The sequence below is a fragment of the Hippoglossus hippoglossus genome, chromosome 17 (genome assembly GCF_009819705.1).
Source record: "Hippoglossus hippoglossus isolate fHipHip1 chromosome 17, fHipHip1.pri, whole genome shotgun sequence".
Classification (NCBI taxonomy): Eukaryota; Metazoa; Chordata; class Actinopteri; order Pleuronectiformes; family Pleuronectidae; genus Hippoglossus; species Hippoglossus hippoglossus.
Window position 1 is genome coordinate 23,748,452 of NC_047167.1, and position 22,762 is coordinate 23,771,213.

At 46.0% G+C, this 22,762-nt stretch overlaps 5 protein-coding genes across 7 annotated transcripts; all 5 read left to right on the forward strand.

Annotated features, from left to right (window-relative positions):
• Nucleotides 1–257: 257 nt before the first annotated feature.
• On the forward strand, nt 258–3,928 carry LOC117778549 (zinc finger protein 467-like). 3 transcript variants are annotated; one of them, XM_034614249.1, is made up of 5 exons: nt 258–887; nt 1,650–1,762; nt 2,250–2,370; nt 2,692–2,928; nt 2,965–3,928. In XM_034614249.1, the coding sequence occupies exons 1-5, from the start codon at nt 614–616 to the stop codon at nt 3,543–3,545; spliced, it is 1,326 nt and encodes a 441-aa protein (XP_034470140.1). In that variant the 5' UTR covers nt 258–613; the 3' UTR covers nt 3,546–3,928. The 3 variants fall into 3 exon arrangements, with proteins under 3 accessions (XP_034470140.1, XP_034470139.1, XP_034470138.1); XM_034614247.1 differs by having other exon boundaries at nt 480–527; nt 605–887; nt 2,692–3,928; XM_034614248.1 differs by having other exon boundaries at nt 259–887; nt 1,650–1,739; nt 2,248–2,370; nt 2,692–3,928.
• A 621-nt stretch (nt 3,929–4,549) lies between these two features.
• Nucleotides 4,550–7,637, forward strand: LOC117778554 (zinc finger protein interacting with ribonucleoprotein K-like). The gene is made up of 3 exons (XM_034614255.1): nt 4,550–5,020; nt 5,918–5,978; nt 6,105–7,637. Exons 1-3 carry the CDS (start codon nt 4,703–4,705, stop codon nt 7,013–7,015), a joined length of 1,290 nt encoding a protein of 429 aa, XP_034470146.1. The 5' UTR covers nt 4,550–4,702; the 3' UTR covers nt 7,016–7,637.
• A 639-nt stretch (nt 7,638–8,276) lies between these two features.
• On the forward strand, nt 8,277–11,910 carry LOC117778552 (sal-like protein 3). The gene is made up of 4 exons (XM_034614252.1): nt 8,277–8,749; nt 9,596–9,669; nt 9,755–9,848; nt 10,486–11,910. Exons 1-4 carry the CDS (start codon nt 8,437–8,439, stop codon nt 11,343–11,345), a joined length of 1,341 nt encoding a protein of 446 aa, XP_034470143.1. The 5' UTR covers nt 8,277–8,436; the 3' UTR covers nt 11,346–11,910.
• Nucleotides 11,911–15,112: 3,202 nt separating this feature from the next.
• LOC117778537 (tripartite motif-containing protein 16-like) lies at nt 15,113–16,926 on the forward strand. Its single transcript, XM_034614228.1, has one exon. It carries the CDS (start codon nt 15,113–15,115, stop codon nt 16,793–16,795), a length of 1,683 nt encoding a protein of 560 aa, XP_034470119.1. The 3' UTR covers nt 16,796–16,926.
• A 3,667-nt stretch (nt 16,927–20,593) lies between these two features.
• On the forward strand, nt 20,594–22,273 carry LOC117778383 (E3 ubiquitin/ISG15 ligase TRIM25-like). The gene is made up of 2 exons (XM_034613886.1): nt 20,594–21,394; nt 21,707–22,273. Exons 1-2 carry the CDS (start codon nt 20,594–20,596, stop codon nt 22,271–22,273), a joined length of 1,368 nt encoding a protein of 455 aa, XP_034469777.1.
• The last annotated feature ends 489 nt before the right edge of the window (nt 22,274–22,762 follow it).

The following is a 22,762-nucleotide window of genomic DNA, read 5'->3' on the forward strand; positions in this document are numbered from 1 at the left end:
TTTTATTTTATCTTATCTTGTCTTATCTCATCTTATCTTATTATAACCTTTATTATCTTATTTTATCTTATATTATCTTATCTTATCTTATTAAAACCTTTACTATCTTATCCTATCTTGTTTTATCTTATCTTATCTTATTAAAACCTTTACTATCTTATCCTATCTTATTTTAACTTGTTTTATCTTATCTTATCTTATCTTTTCAGTAACAGTAGAATAAAGAGAAACATTATTTCTTTCCACACTGTTTAAATTGTGCCATCCAAACCAATTCCTTCCAAGATGATGGATAAAAGGGGAAATGAACGGAATCATTTGTTCGGTGACGTTTCTCTTTTTAATCTAAATCTTTTACAAGCGGCACGTGAATGCACCATGTCGTGATTGCTCTTTTATTTTGAAAGTAGCGTTCCGGAAGTGTCTTCCTGGAGGAGACCAGCCACCGACAACAAACAGCAGCGTCTCTCCACCGGACAGCCGCCCCCCCCCACCCCGCTCGGTGCACAGACACCGGGTCCCCTCGCGCTGCTCTCCCCCCTCAGCTCGCAGCGTTTTCCCGATGTTAATCTGAGCTGTGTCGGTGGTTGTCGGTGGTTGTCCTCCGCTCATCATGGCGAGCTACCAGGCGTTTCACTCCCAGCTGACGTCCATCATGGAGACTCTGGCCAAAGCGGCGGTGGCGGAGATCTGCGAGCTGGTGGACGACGGCTACGCGGGGCTGCAGCTGGAGCTCGGCCGCAGCCACCGGGAGAACGAGGCGCTGCGGAGGAAGCTGGAGATGATCGAGAGCATCGTCGCCCGGAGCCACCGCGGCAGCGTCGCGATGCTGGGGTACTGCGGGCCGGAGGGGGAGGCCGGCGGGGGGCTGCTGGACGTCGGTGCCGGTGAGTCCCGGTCCCCGGTGGTGGAGGTGCTCGGTTTAACCGTCTGGGCTCGGCACTGGAATCACGTGTTCACACTTTATTTGTATTGCGTCAGATCACAACACATACACGGACACAAGTATTGGGACGCACCCCCTCAGACTCAGGTGTTTGATTCAGTCCCGTTGGGTGGACCTGGGGTCCCCTGAAGGTAAATCTTAGTGCTGCAGCTGACCAGGACGTTCTGGACCTTCATGTGGTTCCACCTTTGTGGAACAGTTTGTGGAGGTGTTGCGTTCCAGCAGGACTCGGGTCCGTTGGGCTCGGCTGGGTGAGTTTGGTGTGGAAGAGCTGGACTGGTCCCACAGAGCCCTGACCTCAACCCCGTCCCTGAACCAGAAGAGTCTGAGCCCTCGGGTCCAGCACCAGACCTCACAAACATCTCCTGGGTGAAGGAGCAGAAATCCCCACAGAGACAATCCAGAGTCCTGTAGAAGAGTGAAGCTGCCGCAGAGAGGGGAGGATTCATATTTTTATTTGGGATAAAATTATGTTCTAATTAATCACAGAAATCAATTCGTTAAAAGTGTCACAGTCGATAAGTGCAAACACATTTTTTGGTGAAGACACGAGGAGTAGCAGAGTTGTGGTTAAAACCAGAATAAACGTTCCAGCGTTGTGGTTTGATTGACAGTTTGGTGGAAGTAGCTTCAGCTGGAGCATTAGTTGTTTTGCTGCATTCAAACCTCTCTGCTGTAAACTGTGTTTCTGTTTCTCATCCAGAACGAGTCTTACCGACGGGAGTGAGCACCAAGCGGCCGAGAGCCTCCAGCCTCAAGCGACGCAGCAGGTTTCCTGCTTTAGAGGCGACAGCAGAAGTGGACGTGGCGACGGAGGTGAGACAAAGTTTCACCCATGTTTCCTCCATGAGTCACAGCTCAGAGGCGCCGACACACGCACACACACATCGAAACAAACACGTTGTCATCACACACATCTGTAAACTCAGACTGCGTTAAAACGACATCACGTGGTCTTTGAGAACATGCGTGTTTTTTTTCATGTAAAGCAGGAAGTGAGATCTGCTCTCAGGACGTCTTTTAACACCGAGCGAACGTTGAGCTGACCCCTTGGGGTCGGATCTCTCAGGACAGATGTTGATACCAGGTGTGATGAGAGTCCTCAGTTAACCTCACCCCAGTCGGTCTGGGCTGTGGGAGGAAACCGACACACACCTATAAAAATGCAAACTCTGAACGAACCAGGATTAAAACCTTCAGGCTGTGGGCTGGTGGAGCCACTGTGACGCCATTTTCTTTTTACTGTTTTTTATGACATTTTATTGACCAATCGGTTTGTTTCTCTGTCGTCTCCGCCGCTCAGGATCCGTCTGCAGCTGCCGAGGACCCAAACGATCAGGACGTGGTTCTGATAAAGGAGGAAGCGGCGAAAACAGACGTGGACGACGATGATGAGGGAGAAGAAGTGCTGCTCAACAAGGGCGGTAAGAGGAGACACTGATGATCCATCAGGCTTCAAAATAAAAGCACTATCACAGATGTTAACGAAGCAGATGAAGAGGGTTTTTTTATCCCTCGGGAAAGAACAGCACAAGATAGTGATCAGTTTATGGATCAGTTCAGTTCTCTGAACATTAGAGCATCGAAACCTTGTCAAGTAATAATTCAAATTAGAAAGCAAAGTAAAATGTCGCCCATTCTATGTCACTCAAAACAGACTCCAGCTGTTTTCATTCTTTCTAAGTGGGGTTGTGTTTTTAAACTGGTGTCTTCTGTTGAATGTGCATTGCTGTGTTTGTCTGCAGGGGCCGAGGTGCAGCCCTCAGCAGCAGATGACAGTGACGAGGGACCCTCTGGGATGATGATCTCCACCTCGGACATGAGGTTGTGGGATCAGACCAGTAACGGAACGTCAGAACCACCAGTCGACCACAGAGATTCCCTCAGTGCGCCGGGCTCTCCGGGTCCCGCGGAGGTCACTGAGAGCAGCTCATCGGACATGGTGTTTGACCTGGCATCAGAGTCGGACTGTGAAGCTCTGTCCGCGGCCTCGTTGAGGAAGCCCTTCTTGCTCGGGGCTGGGGAAAGTCCTGCCTCGCTGCCTGGGACCTCTGAGCTGAAGCGGGGCGTGTCTCTGATCAGCTCCCTCCCCTACGACACAGAGCTGGACCTCTGCTCCTCGTGGCCTGGGCAGGGCCTCCCGAGCATGGTGCCCGTCCCACATCGGCCGTATCTCAAACCGGACCACCGGCCGACACTCATGGACAAAGTGTGCGACTTGAACGCTGCAGGCTTCCCCTTGACACTGGGCCTAGGCAGCTCCAGACTGGACCCTCTGGACCTGAACAGGTACTGCAGGGACAGACGCTTCATCTGCAGCTACTGCGGGAAATGCTTCACGTCATCACGGAGCCTGGAGACACATGTTCGCGTCCACACAGGCGAGCGGCCGTACAGCTGTGCTCAGTGCGGGAAGCGCTTCACGCAGTCGGGTCACCTGAAGACGCACCAGAGCGTCCACACCGGAGAGCGGCCGTTCGCCTGCGAGCACTGTGGGAAAAGATTCGCCGGGAAGCAGAACCTCAGGATCCATCAGCAGAAACACCACCCGGCCGAGCAGGGAGCCGCCGCTGCTCAACATCCTGCCGTGATCCGCTGAAATATGCACCGATGGTTCTGAGGAAACTACCGTAAACTGTGATGGACCACAACGTCACTGCTCGTTTAAACAGAACTCTCTCAAGTTGAAGGCTTTTTACAGAGTTTTGAGAAGAACTGGTGCTTTTACATAGAAAAACTGATCAATAGTTGTGACCGTTTAATTTAGGCTTTAGTTATTTTTAACTCTGATCTGCCTCGGAAACAGAACATTGACTGAAATTTGATCTTGATCAATTCTTACCTCATAAAGACTGTGGAGTGTGTTCAGATCCCGTCAGGACGTCAGGATCGAGAGCTGCCGGAGGAAAACAGATTCCTGTAGAAGAAGCATGTGAATGTTCACTGGGTGTTTATCTGGAATAAAACGTGAGCAAACTGAAATGAACAGTTTCTGTGTAATACAAAATAATTTGTTTGATTTATGAAATATCTGAAAATACAAGTTCCACGTCCAACGAGACATGAATTCAGTTTATTATCACATAGGACAAAGTAAAAGCAGTAAATCTGTCGTTTGTGTGTTTGAACAATGTGTGAATGAGAAAACAGTGGAAGCAGTGTGGGTTGATTGTGTTTCTGTTGTGTGGACAGTGTTTGTGTTTCTGTTGGACATTGTGTGGACATTGTCACACACATAGAAGCGTCAGGACACACAAAGTCCGGAGAGGGTTCAAAACTACAAGTGAAGCCTCGCTGGGATTTTTCTCGCCACAGGAAGCAAATGTTTGATTTGCCTCCTCATTTGCACAGAGTGGAGAAGAACCAGGAAGCTCCACCACTGAAACACTCACAGGCGGATTCATTCGTTTTACTTCCTATCGTTCTATCTCTTTTTAAATTTACCATTTAATTTTCTTAATAAATATGTATAATTATTTTAATGTAATTATTTATATCTAGAATAACTTGACTTCCGCAAATTGACTTGATCTTAGTAAACTAACTTGACTGGACAGCAGCGGGCTCTTATTTTGAAGTCTCCGGACGTGTGATGGGCGGAAACAGGAAACGCCGTCAGCTGTAGTTCTTTGTAGTTTCATGCGGACGGACCGGACGGTGTCGGTGTCCTGACGGTTCTCGGTGCGGCTCGTCCAGCGGCTGTCGGGCCGGTGAGGAGCAGCGGCAGCTCGGCCTGGTTTCCCCCGGAGCGGCGGGATGTCCGCTCTCGCCAGCAAAGCGCTGCAGGAGCAGCTGTCCGCCATCATGGCCGCGCTGACCGCGGCGGCGGTGGCGGAGATCTGCGAGCTGGTGGACGAGGGCTACGCGGAGCTGCATCTGGAGATCAGCCGCAGCCACCGGGAGAACGAGGACCTGAAGCAGAAGCTGCACCTCATCGAGTCCATCGTGGTCCGGGGCAGCGGCGGCGGGGGGAAGGCGGCGGAGCCGGAGGTCGAAGCGGCCGCGGAGGTGTCCCATGAGGCGGGGACACCTCCGCGGCGGGACGGAGGAGCCGCGGGGCTTCAGCGGGAGGAGGTGAGCACACAGCGGGGGGGGGGGGGGTAGAACAGCGCTCATCAGCATTATGTTGTAAATAATCTAAGATACATTCTTACAAAAACATGATCCCCATTAAGGGAGCAGTGTACCAGATACTAGCTTCAAGCTACTTCACATGTAGCCTGTTAGCAGGTCAGGATAAGAGGACAACACAAGACTATACAAAGATAAACACACAATATAATACAAACAATAGCACAACACATCAAATTCACTGAGTGAGTGGGGGGGGAGGAGCTTCTAACACGTGACACAAACATGAAGAAACTCAAACAATTCTCTGGTGAAGAAGTGCTGACTCACACGATGAAGACACAGAGGAAGATGTGAGGAGAGTTCCTGGTGATCAGAGCTGAAGGTGTCAGGTGATGTAAACATGATCACGTGACCTCTGCAGCAGAGGTAACACGTCACTTCCTGTCTCTGTCTGCTGCACCCGGCTGCCCCCCCTCTCACCTGAACCAGGAGGAGGATCTGATGCTGTGTTGTTCAGCTGTGGAACACAAACTCTGGAGAAGCTCTGGAGACGAGTCTCTGGAGACGAGTCTCTGGATTCCACCTGGAGCTCAAGTCTGAAAACGGCTTAAATTGGTTTAAAAAGTAGTGATAACTACTTGATTGAATTTAAAGGACTGTGGAGTCTCTGTGGAGGAATGAGCTGAGGAACATTCTAGTTTATTAGTGAATCATTTGGCTGCAGCTTGTTTTTGTTAGTCAATTTTCTCAAAATTTGAATGAACCTTAAGGATGAGTTCAGCCAATCAGAGCTCAGTGGACATTTTATCCTGTTAAAATGTATTTTAATAAACTTTATTGCAAATGTCCAGATATAACAAATGTGACATAATTTATCCGGTTGTTCATCCTCCACAGCTTACAGAGGTGGTGTTGATCAAAGATGAAGACTCGGACAGTAACGACACCTTTGACGAAGGTACATGCAGGTTGTCCGTAGGGAGTTTATGGATATATACCAAAAGACGGCAAATTCAAAGAAGGATGATGACTTTTCGTATTTTTTTATAAAGCAATGGTGAACAATACATTTTTTACCCTTCAGATAACAAAACGATGGCTGTGACCAGAGAGGCTGCCATTTCGACTCCGGTCAGCCGAAGCGTGAAGAGACGCTGGCCGGGACACGAAGAGGCGGAGAAGCAGTCGTCCTCCGAGCAGCTCACACTGAAAACTTCCAAACTGACCGCGGGGACGCCGAAGACGAGCGTGGTCGTCTACACTCTGGACTCCCCTCGCAGCGAGCCGGGCTGCTCCGGTCAGTTTGGCGGCGAGGAGGTGAAGGCTGACTCCTCACAAATGGACCCAGACGTCCACCTGGTCCATCAGGAGTGCTCGATGATTTCTCCGAGCTCAAACAGACAGACTTATTTTGGGAGCGGCTCTCTGATCGAGTCTCCGACCAACAGAGGGGAAATGGATCTCAGTCTCACGTGGTCCAAACACTCAAAGAGTCAGATGCCGTTTCCTCAGTTTCACCAGAATGAAAACGTGGATGTTGATGGTTTCGGGCTGAAGCTGATCAGCGTTTCGGGATCAACCTCCACAGACTGCCAACTCTCTGAGAGCAGCAACTCTGCGTTTGAGTATGAGGACGCTGACATGATGAACTACGCCCTCTACAGGGACCCGTCAGGTCCATCCCAGGTCGGGCAGCCGAGCAGCGACTGCTTAGGGAAGCGCTTCATATGCTCCATGTGCAACAAGACGTACGCGACGTCCCAGAACCTAGACGTTCACATGCGAATCCACACGGGAGTGAGGCCGTTCAGCTGCTGTCAGTGCGGCAAGAAGTTCACCCAGTCGGCGCACCTGAAGTCGCATCTGAGCGTTCACTCCGGAGAGCGGCCGTACGCGTGCACGTTCTGCTCCAGGAGCTTCATCGTCAAGTACAGCCTCAAGTTACACATGAAGAAATGTCACCCAACCGTCAAAGGGAATGAGTGTGTTCTGTAAATACAACGTTCAGTTATTGAATGGTGCAGGAGCAAAATGAGCCCCGGCGGTTTTCACCTAATAATCATTTGGGATCATGAAGAAATAATTGTTATAATTTTGTTATGTCTTTTAACACGATGATGACTGAATGATTGATTTTTATGAAATTACATGTTATTTAGCTGATGCTTTTATCCAAAGCGACTTACAATTAGTGCATTCAACATTTATGAGGGGCCAGTCAGGGTTCAGCATCTTGCCCAAGGACACTTCGGCATGCAGGGATCGAACCACCATTCTTCTGGCTGGAGGACGATCGCTCTACCCCTCAGCCACAGCACCCCATTTGTTTTATAGAATTATTTTAGAAAAGAATCCCCAGTTTAGAGTATCTCATTCTTATTTTAGAGTGACACTTCAAAGTTTAACTTTTGTGTACAGATCAGTGTTTTATAAAAAAGGCTGATGGTTGTGTAAAGAGCTAAACACATAAATGCAGTCGGCCTTTCCTGTTAATAAAAGTGTGGAATCGTTTTGTATTGGTTAATGGGTTTGTTGAAGGTGAATTCTAATTTCTCTTGAGGAATTTAAGATATAAAAATGTCCAATGTTGTAGTTTATTAAACTTTGTTGAAGCAGTAATTTTATTTTAATCTTTTTTTCTTGTACGATTAAACTGTTTTCCAGAGAAATCAAAGGAGAAAAGTGTTTTGTTTTATTGTGATGAGATAATTCGCTCTAAAAATAAGTTTGAATTTGTTTCCAGCTGATCAGATAATAAACTACTGACGGTGTCTCGGTTTAAACTTTAAATTTCATGAAGTATGATTCTCGGTGCAAGATGTGTGGTTAACACTTTCATGTTAGAGGCCTGTGCTTTATTTTGGAACTTGACTGTTCCACACAAAATGGGATAAAATGTATATTTATATAGATATAGATACGACTAAGACGTGGGAAACTATAAGACATGATCACAAAACGAAAATAAGTAATTAATAAAAAGTTAAATAACCCAAATGATCTTGTTTCCTAACTCTTAATTTCTACATGTTTTCCTTAATGACAGTAAGCACATGTTATAGAAAACATGTTTTTTTCTATTTTCAAACATTTTTCCAGACGAACGATTATTTGTCGAAAACGATCATGACTTCGGATCCGACGTGAGAATGACGTCACTTGGTATTTGACACGTTCAGGTGAGACGTGTTTTTTTCGCACATGCGCACTCTGACTCGGCTTCCGTAGTGATCGAGTGTTTTGTTTGTGTCCGCCGCGTCACTTCCGGGTTTAAGTCGGATCCGTTCACGCCGGGTGGGAACAAACCTCCACATCACTCACGCACAGCGAGCGCGTGTGGTCTCGTGCTCTGTAACCGTCACGAGCCTGAGCATTTGGATCGCGTGGAGACGACGACGCACGCGCAGGGTTGAGACATGTCCGCCGCCTTGCACGCGCAGCTGGCCGCCATCATGGAGGTGCTGGCGAACGCGGCGGTGGCGGAGATCTGCGAGCTGGTGGACGGCGGCTACTCGCTGCTGCAGCTCGAGATCTCGCGGAGCCGCAAAGAAAACGAGGCTCTGCGCAGGAAGCTGCGGCTCGTGGAGCTGCGCGCCGCCCGCGCGACCGCACTGCGCGCCGCCGTGGCCGCCAGCGGCGCCGCGCTGCCGCACGCGAGAGGCCGCGCTCGAGCGCAGCCGCCTGCTCGTCACCAAGGCAACGACCCGAGGGGGAACCGAGCACCAGCAGGTAACCGTTAAAATCCGTTAGGAGAAAAACGCGCTAACAACCGTTAGAAAAAAAGACGTTAAAAACGTTCGAAAAAAACGTTTAAATAAAACACGCTAGAAATAGTTGCCAAAAAAAGTTACAAACCGTTGCAGAAAAACAAATACAAAAAAAGTGTTGCTAAATAAACATTACACAACCTTCAAAACTGTTAAAAAACATAAAACAAAGTCGGTAATGCACCTTGACATAGGTTTCCAACCAACAACAAACGCTAATTTCAATACGCAGTGGATAGAGCGACACTCAGTCGTGTTTGCGTAGCTTCCGGAAAAACTGCATGTTGGTCAGAAAAGTAGTGCAAAAATAGATGTTTAAAAAACGTTAATTTTTCTCTACGCTAAACAGTCACAAAAATGTTAGCTAACATTGTAAAGACGACACAAGGTAGGAGGATGAGCAGCGTGAGAGAAAAAAGTGAATATTGTTCGTATGGTTAATTTGATGTCCTGGGTTGAAGTTCCTCTGCTGAAGAAGAACACGAGACCCAGTTAAAAGCTGTGGATCTTTTTCAACACAAATATCTTGTTGTCTCTATTTCATATGAAACACTGCGAATGATATCATTTATCGTTATATAATAATAATATAAATGCAGTGAACTTACCCTGTTGTATCACACATTCTCTCTTCCTTTAAGACGAGCTCCTTCGCTTCCTGTGTGCATTGCATTGTGGGACAATAACCATTAAAAAGTGAACATAAATGAAAAGGGACAAAAAAACGAATGATGCTTAATTTCTCAGTAACTTTGTTTGGAATCAGTTGTTTCCCTCACGTTCAAACTTCACTGAAACTGTCTTCCAGGTGAAGTGGTGGTGTCGGGGGGGGCTCCTCAGGAAGCGCTCCCTGACTCTGGACAGGACGCCGCTCCAGTAACGGTAGGTAGCAGAGTTCCTTCTTCACCTCCTCCTCTCCTGACACCGTCCTTCATCCGTTTCTCATCCCTCTCTCCGCTGATCGCAGCCTGCTGCTGTTGAATCGGTCGTCCTGACGATGGCGGTGATCAAAGTGGAGGACGACAGCGATGACGAGTCCTGGTCCCAGTCCGAGCAGAGCAGTGAGTTCAGTTTGAATACATCGACGGGGAACATGCATCCTATGACTGTAGATAAAGATGGACGACTTCTCCACTTCCTCCAGTTGTACGTGTCGCCATATTGGGGTGATGACGTCATTAGGAGTCAGTCTGTGCCGTGGTGTCAGTCTCAGCTGTCAATCATGACGTCTCAGCCCGTTTTTATATCATGAAAAAGGAATTAAAACCAAACTGATCAGAAACAACTTGAAAAAACATAAGAAGGACCTGAAATGACAGAAACCATCTTTACAAACAATTACTTCCATAACCATACTCCTCATAACCTTCCATGCAGAGCATTTTGCTGTGAGGACTCGAATCAAGCGCTCCCTACACCGACACAAAGGGAAGCACATTCTCTACACACAAGAAAATCATATTGTAATAGAACATATGAGATTCCAATTCTATTTGAACTTAACTAGAAATTGGGAAAACTATGGATTCTAAGGAAAACTTTGATTCCAGACAAGGGCAACAGATCTTTAGTTGTATAGTTTTATTGTGAAGGTGGAGCTGGCCAGGTTCACTTCCTGTAGGGTCAACATTTAAAACTGGTAAACGTCCACTTGGGGATAAATGTAATCTGTGATATTCTGATTCTCTTTCTCTTCAGCTGTTTTTTGTCGTGTTGTTGAAGAACAGAAGACGGAGACAGAACCTTTGCACCCGCTGACCGAACAGGAAGCGGCAGGCGAAGGCCCAAACACCCCGAACACCAGCCGGGGGCTCGAAGCCGGCAGTTATGAATGTCTGATGTACGAGCCACAGCTCCAACATGGCCCCCGCGCTACCCAGAATCCTCCGAGGGAGAATCCCGGCTGCTCGTACGTGTTGAACACCAGTGAGTTGAGTGTTTCCGATTCGGGCAGCAGCAGCAGCTTTACTTTCAACGGCAGTGAGACGAGCCCGTCTGCAGCAGAGCTCCAGCAGCCCGCAGTGTTCATAGACAACCAGCAGAGGGCGCCACTAGCCACAGACAAGCCTCAACAGCCAGTGAGAACAGAGGTGACGGAGAGACGGGCTGCTTTCATCAGGAGGGACAGGTGGAGACATCAGGGTCGGGTCAGCAGAGTTGCCGTCCAGAGCGGAGAGGACGGCGGGGGGAAGTCGTTTGTGTGTAACTGCTGCGGTAAAACTCTGGCCTGCCTGAAGAATCTAAAGACCCACATGAGGGTCCACACCGGCGAGAAGCCATTTGTCTGCTCGCTATGCGGCAAGCGCTTCTCCGACTCCAGCAACTTGAAACGCCACCAGAGCGTCCACACCGGAGAGAAACGCTACGGCTGCGTGCACTGCGGCAAACGCTTCGCTCAGTCGGGCTCTCTGAAGGTCCACATGACCGTCCACACAGACTGTAAACAGTTCAGGTGTTTGTACTGTGGCAAGACGTTTATATCAGGCAGCCACCTGCGACGACACATCACTGTCCATGCAGGAGACAAACGAGGGCCGCCGACATTACAGGGACAATGATGGTGGGGGGGTTAGAGGTCAGGGGTCAGATCCCAGTGGAGCCACACGTGCAGTGAATGGACAAAACAACAGACCAGACCTGAACAGCTGCTGAGCATCTGTGGAGCTGGATTTCAGATCTGGTATCAACATGTGGTTTTCTGGTGGGATCAGATCGCTATCCGACCCGAGTCGGCCCTGATGGCGTCATTTTGAGTCAGTCTGTGCAGCGGTGATCGGGGGATCGAGCCGCTGTACCAAGGTCCCGCCCATGCACATGATCTACCTATCAGGAGTCAGTCTCAGCTGTCAATCATGAAATCTCAGCCTGTTTTATATCAACTGATCAGAAACACTTGAACAAACATCGGTGAAATAAGAACAACATGAACTGACAGAAACATTTATTTAACGTCTACTTTGATTGTTTTAGTTTGATCCCATCAGCTAACATGGAGGAGGCTGGGTTAATGACCTGTATTGCTGCCAGCCACAAGGGGGCGATGGACATTCTGGAGGAACTGAAGTACAGAGGTCACAGAAATACACTGGTTTCCTTTTAACAAGGTTTTAATACATGATAAACTCTGACTTTAACTTAGATAAAACAAAACAATGCGCCAAGTACTGTAAATGTTAAATCCTAAAACCCGGCGCCATCAAAAGGCCAACAGAGAAACTACTACTGTTTGTTGATTTAGACCAGAGGTAGCCAACACGGTTCCCGTGGGCCCCTGGTTGCCCGCAGGCTCTAAATTGCTCTAAATTAAAAAAAGAAAAAGAAAAACTGAAATTTGAAATTAAAAAAAAGTCAAACTGCCATCTCACTCTATGCTGAGACAAGCTAGCGGGACCAGCAACGATGGCGAGCTAGATGTGGTTTTTACCCCCAAACTAAAGAAAACATGGCAGAAAAGCGAAAGAAAACATTCTATTTTCATAATGATTGGGAGGAAGAGTTATTTTTTACGACAGTGAAAGAAAAATGTGTGTGTCTCATTTGCGGGGCAACTGTTACGACGGCAAAGCAGCACAATGTGGAGCAGTGGTCGCCAACCCGTCGATCGCGATCTACCGGTCGATCTGCCAGTCTTCACTGTCGATCCCCGACTCTCTGGACTCTGTCTGTCGTCGCGCCGCAGATCAGCTGTGTGTCGGTTGTCTGTGTGTCGGTTGTCTGTGTGTCGGTTGTCTGTTGTTCACACGCGCTGTGTGTCCGCTACTGGCGTCTGAGCTGCTGGTTTATCTCCTGCATTTCCTTCAATACAAGTCGGATTATGTAGGAGACTAGATGTCAGGACTCTCCGGTCTGAAGACGAGCATCTTCCGGTCTGTGGATAACAATCAAAGCCCCGTTGGAACAAATGAGTGGATTCAGAAGGTGAAACGCTGGAGTGCTTTTACTTTGAAACGGGTTCGGAAAGTGTTGTAAATACATTTGTGTCATAGACAGATAAACATTTTGGTTCACAGCAGAATAAACAGAGAAAATGATCTTTCACCTGAGTTTTAATGTTTATCTGATGAATTTATGTCACAAACAAATGGTTGCAACACTTTCTGTAAGCCTTTTCAAAATAAAAGCACGCCAGAGTTTGTTAATGATATCCATTCCCTTGTTTAAAAAGTTTTTTTGATTGTGAAATATTTGCAGGAGCAGTACTACACACGGCTTCATACTGTGTAGTACTGGTATTTATTGGAGTACAAGGGACTTCTTTCATACAAGACAATAATCATATTTGTGGCCATATTCAAATCAAAGCCTATATGTAAAAACATTGTGCTGCAGTAGCAGCTCCTCTGCAGAACATGATGTGGAACTGAGAAGCTACATATTTTGCATTGTAAATATGAATTGATATTCATTTGAATATCGTCATTGAATAGAAAAAGTTGCACAACTGCCTCTCTTTGTGTATATTTATTTCTTGTACATTCAGTCTTCAACAGAAATTGCAAAAAATAATAAATATGACCCTCCTAAGTGGGTTTGTTGGAAGATGTCAGGGTTTTAGCTCTCGGCTTACGTTTGGAATTAAAAAGTGATCTTGGGCTCGAAAAGGTTGGTGATCACTGATTTAGACAATTTACTGATGAAGCACAGCGATCAACACTGCAGTCGGATTTCATTAGTGAATATTTTGGTCATTTCTGACATCAGAATTGTTTCAATTTCAAATTAAAATGTAGTTTACGGTTTTCAGCACAGAGACTTTACATGGATACAGAAGAGGGGAATTCAAATGAACAGTTATAATAAGTGCTGTCACAAGAAGAGAATCACATTTCACATTATGTACAGGATCATTAACAACATGTACAGTAACAACAATCAGATCAAAATTCATGTTAAATGTCTTTCAGGAAACTTCAAAAAGTGTTGAATAGAAAAAAAACATTCAACTTTGATCATTTAAAGCTGCATGAATTGACTGTTGGCCACCAGGGGGCAGCAGATAAAAGAAACAACATGAAACAGTTGCATGTTTGTCACATCAGGCAGTGACAGAACTGGGTTCATGCCCAGTGTTCCCGCTCTTTTAGCTCCGTTTTTAGTCTCCACCTCCTCAGAAAATGTCCGGACTCATAGTTTTGGCTGTAAAACTAAAACCAGGAGCTGAAAGAAGCTAAAGGTTTAGTGGAGCGGATCCATCATTCATATAAAAACATTTGCAGCTTTAAATGCAAAGATATGCAAATTCATGCACAGCATTAGTAAAAAATGGGATCTCTGTCGGGTCTGAGAGGAGAAAATGTCTTGTTAGAAATGTTTTGGTTCATGAACCATGTCGAATCATGTCGGGCTGAACTTCACCGTATGTGAAGCTGCGGCTCTCTTCCAGCTCAGTGCTGCCCAATCCGACCCAGGAGGACTCGTCCGGCCCGAGGACCTGCTGGCTGCTCGTGGCCCAGTTGTGACCTCGCTCGTCTTCTCGGTCCTGGTCCCGGTTCTGGTTTGGTCCCGTTCCGAAGACGCCCCTGAAGACTTTCTCACCCAGCCACGACTGGCAGCTCTCTGTGACGTCACTGAGGAGGCGGGCCAGCGAGCTGCGAGGCCTCCGTCTACGGCGGAAAACCCTGAGAAGAAGAAATTTAAATCGTGAGCAGTGATGATGTGGTTGTTAATCTCATCAGTCAGTGGCGTGCTCCTCCTCTTTTCTTGCCATAGCATCTTTGTAATTAGTCATTCATCTACTCTTGATGTTCCCATGTTGTGTTTACAGCCTGAAAGCTGATGTGAATCACATGTGTTGAGTGGAAGCTCTTCTCTTCTCCTCGTGGCCCCTGAAAGCAGCATCAGTGTTACAGGAGTGAACAAACAGACTCAGATTTAAATCTTCACTGAGACTTTAAGCTGCAACTTGCTGCTTGTTCATGTGGTTACTTTGCTCTCAGCTCGTCACTGGGCCTCAGGAAACACTCGATCAAAGACGACAAAATATAAAACGCTGATTTTGTTTTTATTTCACTAAAGAACTTTAATGACTTTACTGGAAACTCATATTACAACCTGTGCTGTTGTGAGCTGAATGTGACCGTTCCCAGAGCAGCTATTCACTTTGAAATGTGATAACACAGATAAAAACTCACAACCAGCTCCTCCCAGTCAGGATGTGTCTGTGTCTCCTCCCTTCACAGATGTGTAAGTGTAAGAACCAGTGAACAACAAGCTGTGAACTGTGGGAGATGAGTCACTGCAGGGAGTGAACGAGAGGGGGAGGAGCAGAGATCTGTATCTGTTCAGAGGAAGTGAAACTGTTCTACAGTCTCTGGCACCAGCTGAAATGGAGCAGCAAGAAAATCAACTGGACAGAGAAACGTTCTGCTGTTCGATCTGTCTGGATCTACTGAAGGATCCGGTGACTACTGGCTGTGGACACAGCTACTGTATGAGCTGTATTAACACCCACTGGGACAAAGAGGAGGAGAGAGGAAGCTACAGCTGCCCTCAGTGTAGACAGACCTTCACACCGAGGCCTGTCCTGGGGAAAAACACCATGTTAGCTGTTTTAGTGGAGGAGCTGAAGAAGACTGGACTCCAAGCTGCTCCTGCTGATCACTGCTATGCTGGACCTGAAGATGTGGCCTGTGATGTCTGCACTGGGAGAAAACTGAAAGCTCTCAAGTCCTGTTTGAATTGTTTGGCCTCTTATTGTGAAAAACACCTCCAGCCTCATCTTCAGTCAGCTCCATTTAAGAAGCACAAGCTGGTGGAGCCCTCGGAGAAGCTCCAGGAGAACATCTGCTCTCGTCACGATGAGGTGATGAAGATGTTCTGCCGCACTGATCAGCAGTGTATCTGTTATCTCTGCTCTGTGGATGAACATAAAGACCACGACACAGTGTCAGCTGCAGCAGAAAGGACTGAGAGGCAGAGAGAGCTCGGGCTGAGGAGACAAACAATCCAGCAGAGAGTCCAGGACACAGAGAAAGATGTGAAGCTGCTTCAACAGGAGGAGGAGGCCGTCAATGGCTCTGCTGATAAAGCAGTGGAGGACAGTGAGAAGATCTTCACTGAGCTGATCCGTCTGCTGGAGAAAAGAAGCTCTGATGTGAAGCAGCAGATCAGATCCCAGCAGGAAACTGAAGTGAGTCGAGTCAGAGAGCTTCAGGAGAGACTGGAGCAGGAGATCACTGAGCTGAAGAGGAAAGACCATGAACTGAAGCAGCTCTCAGACACAGAGGATCACAACCAGTTTCTACACAACTACCCCTCACTGTCACCACTCAGTGAATCTACACACTCATCCAGCATCAGGATCCGTCCTCTGAGGTACTTTGAGGACGTGACAGCAGCTGTGTCCCAGGTCAGAGGTCGACTACAGGACATTCTGAGTGAGACAGAGACAGAGATTTTACAGATTGTGTCTCAAGTGGATGTTTTACTGCCACAACCAGAGCCAGAGACCAGAGCTGACTTCTTAAGATATTCACAGGAAATCACACTGGATCCAAACACAGCAAACAAACAGCTGTTATTATCTGAGGGAAACAGAAAAGTAACAAATATGAGTAAAAGACAGTCTTATCCTGATCACCCAGACAGATTCACTGGTTGTTGTCAGGTCCTGAGTAGAAAGAGTCTGACTGGACGTTGTTACTGGGAGGTGGAGGTGGGGGTGAAGGTGGGAGGAGTAGTTCGTGTAGCAGTCACATACAAGAATATCAGCAGAGCAGGAAGCATAGATGTATGTAGATTTGGATTCAATGATAAATCTTGGATGTTATATTGTGATGGAAACAGTTATAACTTTTATTACAACAGCATCATGACCCCAGTGTCAGGTCCTGTGTCCTCCAGAGTAGGAGTGTACCTGGATCCCAGTGCAGGTGTTCTGTCCTTCTACAGAGTCTCTGGCACCATGACTCTCCTCCACAGAGTCCAGACCACATTCACTCAGCCTCTCTATGCTGGAGTTAGGGTTAGTTATTGTGGATCCACAGCTGAGTTGTGTGAACTCATATAGACTCGAGTCATTAAAAGCAGTGATTTAGATTCTGTGTTTAAATCTTTAACTTCTTTTGTCTCCATGTTTGTTGATCAAAGTTCGTCGTGGTGACGTTTCTGCTCCGCACAGAGATCAGCTGTCAATCAAACACTGACCTTCCTTTATCACACATATTTAGTTCTCACTTTGTAAAGACAGAAATCTATAATTACACTGACATGAATGTGTTTGAAAGATCTAATGTTGCTGTTGTTTTCTGAATCAAAGTAGAAATCAGGTTGTGTGATGTTTTAGAACCTGTGTTGATCCTGATCCTCATCAATGAGATGATTATTTGTTCTTTTCTTTTCCACATGTGAGACGGAGGTGAAACAAACTGATTGTGTGTCCATGAAATCACTGAACAAGAGTCACTGAACAGACTTTACTGATGAAGTGATCAATGAACTCAGAGCGTCAACATGTCCAACAGACCAACTGCACTCTGGTTGGATTTACAGAGCATCAGTGTTATGGGATGTTTGGTCACATTGTAAATGTGGAACCTGGTTTGTTTTTATCACGGCTCATCTGTGTAAAGTGTGAATCCACTCGTCCTCGTTGTATTTACATATTTAGTGAACGGGCATATTGATCAGCTGCTGCGTACGTTTCTGTTCTTTTTGATTTTCCTGATCTGAACCAGCAGTTCCATTGGACAGTGTCCTGATCGAGTCCCTGAGGGTTTGTCCTGCAGCTCTCATCACATGTGTTTCTTATACATGTGATTATTCATTTAAATCTCTTATATATGTATAAAGCATTGAAATCTAATGTGTGAAGAAGCTGAAAGTTGAAATAAAGAATAAATCCAGTCGGTTCTTTTGTCTTCATTCCAGGATCTCATTCAAAGCTGATGGAGACAAAGTGAAACTCCTGTGAGAGAATAACTGAGGCAGTTTCCTCCTGAAACTCCACAAACCTCAGTTTTCATGTTCAGTCTCTGTCTTTTCAGGGAAGATCACAGAAACAAAGACTTTTAAATGTGGTCTTTTAAACATAAGATCATTATCATCAAAGGCTATTTTAGTTAATGAAATAGTCTCAGATCAAAAAATAGATTTATTGTCCCTCACTGAGACCTGGCTGCATCCTGATGAATATGTCAGTCTAAATGAATATACCCCCCCCCCCCCGGGTTAGGGTTAACCAGGCGTCTGAGCTGCTGGTTTATCTCCTGCATTTCCTTCAATACAAGTTGGATTATGTAGGAGACTAGATGTCAGGACTCTCCGGTCTGAAGACGAGCATCTTCCGGTCTGTGGATAACAATCAAAGCCCCGTTGGAACAAATGAGTGGATTCAGAAGGTGAAACGCTGGAGTGCTTTTACTTTGAAACGGGTTCGGAAAGTGTTGTAAATACATTTGTGTCATAGACAGATAAACATTTTGGTTCACAGCAGAATAAACAGAGAAAATGATCTTTCACCTGAGTTTTAATGTTTATCTGATGAATTTATGTCACAAACAAATGGTTGCAACACTTTCTGTAAGCCTTTTCAAAATAAAAGCACTCCAGAGTTTGTTAATGATATCCATTCCCTTGTTTAAAAAGTTTTTTTTATTGTGAAATATTTGCAGGAGCAGTACTACACACGGCTTCATACTGTGTAGTACTGGTATTTATTGGAGTACAAGGGACTTCTTTCATACAAGGCAATAATCATATTTGTGGCCATATTCAAATCAAAGCCTATATGTAAAAACATTGTGCTGCTGTAGCAGCTCCTCTGCAGAACATGATGTGGAACTGAGAAGCTACATATTTTGCATTGTAAATATGAACTGATATTAATTTGAATATCGTCATTGAATAGAAAAAGTTGCACAACTGCCTCTCTTTGTGTATATTTATTTCTTGTACATTCAGCCTTCAACAGAAATTGCAAAAAATAATAAATATGACCCTCCTAAGTGGGTTTGTTGGAAGGTGTCAGGGTTTTAGCTCTCGGCTTACGTTTGGAATTAAAAAGTGATCTTGGGCTCGAAAAGGTTGGTGATCACTGATTTAGACAATTTACTGATGAAGCACAGCGATCAACACTGCAGTCAGATTTCATTAGTGAATATTTTGGACATTTCTGACATCAGAATTGTTTCAATTTCAAATTAAAATGTAGTTTAGGGTTTTCAGCACAGAGACTTTACATGGATACAGAAGAGGGGAATTCAAATGAACAGTTATAATAAGTGCTGTCACAAGAAGAGAATCACATTTCACATTATGTACAGGATCATTAACAACATGTACAGTAACAACAATCAGATCAAAATTCATGTTAAATGTCTTTCAGGAAACTTCAAAAAGTGTTGAATAGAAAAAAAACATTCAACTTTGATCATTTAAAGCTGCATGAATTGACTGTTGGCCACCAGGGGGCAGCAGATAAAAGAAACAACATGAAACAGTTGCATGTTTGTCACATCAGGCAGTGACAGAACTGGGTTCATGCCCAGTGTTCCCGCTCTTTTAGCTCCGTTTTTAGTCTCCACCTCCTCAGAAAATGTCCGGACTCATAGTTTTGGCTGTAAAACTAAAACCAGGAGCTGAAAGAAGCTAAAGGTTTAGTGGAGCGGATCCATCATTCATATAAAAACATTTGCAGCTTTAAATGCAAAGATATGCAAATTCATGCAGAGCATTAGTAAAAAATGGGATCTCTGTCGGGTCTGAGAGGAGAAAATGTCTTGTTAGAAATGTTTTGGTTCATGAACCATGTCGAATCATGTCGGGCTGAACTTCACCGTATGTGAAGCTGCGGCTCTCTTCCAGCTCAGTGCTGCCCAATCCGACCCAGGAGGACTCGTCCGGCCCGAGGACCTGCTGGCTGCTCGTGGCCCAGTTGTGACCTCGCTCGTCTTCTCGGTCCTGGTCCCGGTTCTGGTTTGGTCCCGTTCCGAAGACGCCCCTGAAGACTTTCTCACCCAGCCACGACTGGCAGCTCTCTGTGACGTCACTGAGGAGGCGGACCAGCGAGCTGCGAGGCCTCCGTCTACGGCGGAAAACCCTGAGAAGAAGAAATTTAAATCGTGAGCAGTGATGATGTCGTTGTTAATCTCATCAGTCAGTGGCGTGCTCCTCCTCTTTTCTTGCCATAGCATCTTTGTAATTAGTCATTCATCTACTCTTGATGTTCCCATGTTGTGTTTACAGCCTGAAAGCTGATGTGAATCACATGTGTTGAGTGGAAGCTCTTCTCTTCTCCTCGTGGCCCCTGAAAGCAGCATCAGTGTTACAGGAGTGAACAAACAGACTCAGATTTAAATCTTCACTGAGACTTTAAGCTGCAACTTGCTGCTTGTTCATGTGGTTACTTTGCTCTCAGCTCGTCACTGGGCCTCAGGAAACACTCGATCAAAGACGACAAAATATAAAACGCTGATTTTGTTTTTATTTCACTAAAGAACTTTAATGACTTTACTGGAAACTCATATTACAACCTGCTGTTGTGAGCTGAATGTGACAGTTCCCAGTGCAGCTATTCACTTTGAAATGTGCTAACACAGATAAAGACTCACAACCAGCTCATCGTAGTGAAATGCAGTAAATCCTGAAACACCAACAACTTCTTCCTCAAACACAACCAGCTCCTCCCAGTCAGGACATGTCTGTGTCTCCTCCCTTCACAGATGTGTAAGTGTAAGAACCAGTGAACAACAAGCTGTGACCTGTGGGAGATGAGTCACTGCAGGGAGTGAACGAGAGGGGGAGGAGCAGAGATCTGTTCCTGTTCAGAGGAAGTGAAACTGTTCTACAGTCTCTGGCACCAGCTGAAATGGAGCAGCAAGAAAATCAACTGTACAGAGAAAGATTCTGCTGTTCGATCTGTCTGGATCCACTGAAGGATCCGGTGACTACTGGCTGTGGACACAGCTACTGTATGAGCTGTATTAACACCCACTGGGACAAAGAGGAGGAGAGAGGAAGCTACAGCTGCCCTCAGTGTAGAGAGACCTTCACACCGAGGCCTGTCCTGGGGAAAAACACCATGTTAGCTGATTTAGTGGAGGAGCTGAAGAAGACTGGACTCCAAGCTGCTCCTGCTGATCACTGCTATGCTGGACCTGAAGATGTGGCCTGTGATGTCTGCACTGGGAGAAAACTGAAAGCTCTCAAGTCCTGTTTGGTTTGTTTGGCCTCTTATTGTGACAAACACCTCCAGCCTCATCTTCAGTCAGCTCCATTGAAGAAGCACAAGCTGGTGGAGCCCTCGGAGAAGCTCCAGGAGAACATCTGCTCTCGTCACAATGAGGTGATGACGATGTTCTGCCGCACTGATCAGCAGTGTATCTGTTATCTCTGCTCTGAAGATGAACATAAAGACCACGACACAGTGTCAGCTGCAGCAGAAAGGACTGAGAGGCAGAGAGAGCTCGGGCTGAGGAGACAAACAATCCAGCAGAGAGTCCAGGACACAGAGAAAGATGTGAAGCTGCTTCAACAGGAGGAGGAGGCCGTCAATGGCTCTGCTGATAAAGCAGTGAAGGACAGTGAGAAGATCTTCACTGAGCTGATCCGTCTGCTGAAGAAAAGAAGCTCTGATGTGAAGCAGCAGATCAGATCCCAGCAGGAAACTGAAGTGAGTCGAGTCAGAGAGCTTCAGGAGAGACTGGAGCAGGAGATCACTGAGCTGAAGAGGAAAGACCATGAACTGAAGCAGCTCTCAGACACAGAGGATCACAACCAGTTTCTACACAACTACCCCTCACTGTCACCACTCAGTGAATCTACACACTCATCCAGCTTCAGGATCCGTCCTCTGAGGTTCTTTGAGGACGTGACAGCAGCTGTGTCCCAGGTCAGAGGTCGACTACAGGACATTCTGAGTGAGACAGAGACAGAGATTTTACAGATTGTGTCTCAAGTGGATGTTTTACTGCCACAACCAGAGCCAGAGACCAGAGCTGACTTCTTAAGATATTCACAGGAAATCACACTGGATCCAAACACAGCAAACAAACAGCTGTTATTATCTGAGGGAAACAGAAAAGTAACACGTATGAGAGAAGATCAGTCTTATTCTAATCACCCAGACAGATTCACTGGTTGTTGGCCTCAGGTCCTGAGTAGAGAGAGTCTGACTGGACGTTGTTACTGGGAGGTGGAGGTGGGGGGGAGAGGAGAAGGAGTTGATGTAGCAGTCACATACAAGAATATCAGCAGAGCAGGAGACTCAGATGAATGTGGATTTGGATACAATGATAAATCTTGGTCATTATATTGTTGTAGAAACAGTTATAACTTTTATTACAACAGCATCAGGACTCCAGTGTCAGGTCCTCTGTCCTCCACAGTAGGAGTGTACCTGGATCACAGTGCAGGTGTTCTGTCCTTCTACAGCGTCTCTGACACCATGACTCTCCTCCACAGAGTCCAGACCACATTCACTCAGCCTCTCTATGCTGGAGTTACGGTTTATTATGGAGACACAGCTGAGTTGTGTGAACTCATATAGACTCGAGTCATTAAAAGCAGTGATTTAGATTCTGTGTTTAAATCTTTAACTTCTTTTGTCTCCATGTTTGTTGATCAAAGTTCGTCGTGGTGACGTTTCTGCTCCGCACAGAGATCAGCTGTCAATCAAACACTGACCTTCCTTTATCACACATATTCAGTTCTCACTTTGTAAAGACAGAAATCTATAATTACACTGACATGAATGTGTTTGAAAGAACTAATGTTGCTGTTGTTTTCTGAATCAAAGTAGAAATCAGGTTGTGTGATGTTTTAGAACCTGTATTGATCCTGATCCTCATCAATGAGATGATTATTTGTTCTTTTCTTTTCCACATGTGAGACGGAGGTGAAACAAACTGATTGTGTGTCCATGAAATCACTGAACAAGAGTCACTGAACAGACTTTACTGATGAAGTGATCAATGAACTCAGAGCGTCAACATGTCCAACAGACCAACTGCACTCTGGTTGGATTTACAGAGCATCA

Excerpts from the sequence above, each read along its gene's own strand:
- LOC117778383 (XM_034613886.1), top strand. The coding sequence starts at position 20,594 with ATGGAGCAGCAAGAAAATCAACTGTACAGAGAAAGATTCTGCTGTTCG. Across the intron at positions 21,395-21,706 it reads TCAGATCCCAGCAGGAAACT|GAGCCAGAGACCAGAGCTGA; the intron begins GAAGTGAGTCGA and ends CTGCCACAACCA.
- LOC117778537 (XM_034614228.1), top strand. The coding sequence starts at position 15,113 with ATGGAGCAGCAAGAAAATCAACTGGACAGAGAAACGTTCTGCTGTTCG.
- LOC117778554 (XM_034614255.1), top strand. The coding sequence starts at position 4,703 with ATGTCCGCTCTCGCCAGCAAAGCGCTGCAGGAGCAGCTGTCCGCCATC. Across the intron at positions 5,021-5,917 it reads CGGGGCTTCAGCGGGAGGAG|CTTACAGAGGTGGTGTTGAT; the intron begins GTGAGCACACAG and ends CATCCTCCACAG. Across the intron at positions 5,979-6,104 it reads TAACGACACCTTTGACGAAG|ATAACAAAACGATGGCTGTG; the intron begins GTACATGCAGGT and ends TTTACCCTTCAG.
- LOC117778549 (XM_034614247.1), top strand. The coding sequence starts at position 614 with ATGGCGAGCTACCAGGCGTTTCACTCCCAGCTGACGTCCATCATGGAG. Across the intron at positions 888-1,649 it reads GCTGCTGGACGTCGGTGCCG|AACGAGTCTTACCGACGGGA; the intron begins GTGAGTCCCGGT and ends TTTCTCATCCAG. Across the intron at positions 1,763-2,249 it reads AAGTGGACGTGGCGACGGAG|GATCCGTCTGCAGCTGCCGA; the intron begins GTGAGACAAAGT and ends TCCGCCGCTCAG.
- LOC117778552 (XM_034614252.1), top strand. The coding sequence starts at position 8,437 with ATGTCCGCCGCCTTGCACGCGCAGCTGGCCGCCATCATGGAGGTGCTG. Across the intron at positions 9,670-9,754 it reads AGGACGCCGCTCCAGTAACG|CCTGCTGCTGTTGAATCGGT; the intron begins GTAGGTAGCAGA and ends CGCTGATCGCAG. Across the intron at positions 9,849-10,485 it reads GTCCCAGTCCGAGCAGAGCA|CTGTTTTTTGTCGTGTTGTT; the intron begins GTGAGTTCAGTT and ends CTTTCTCTTCAG.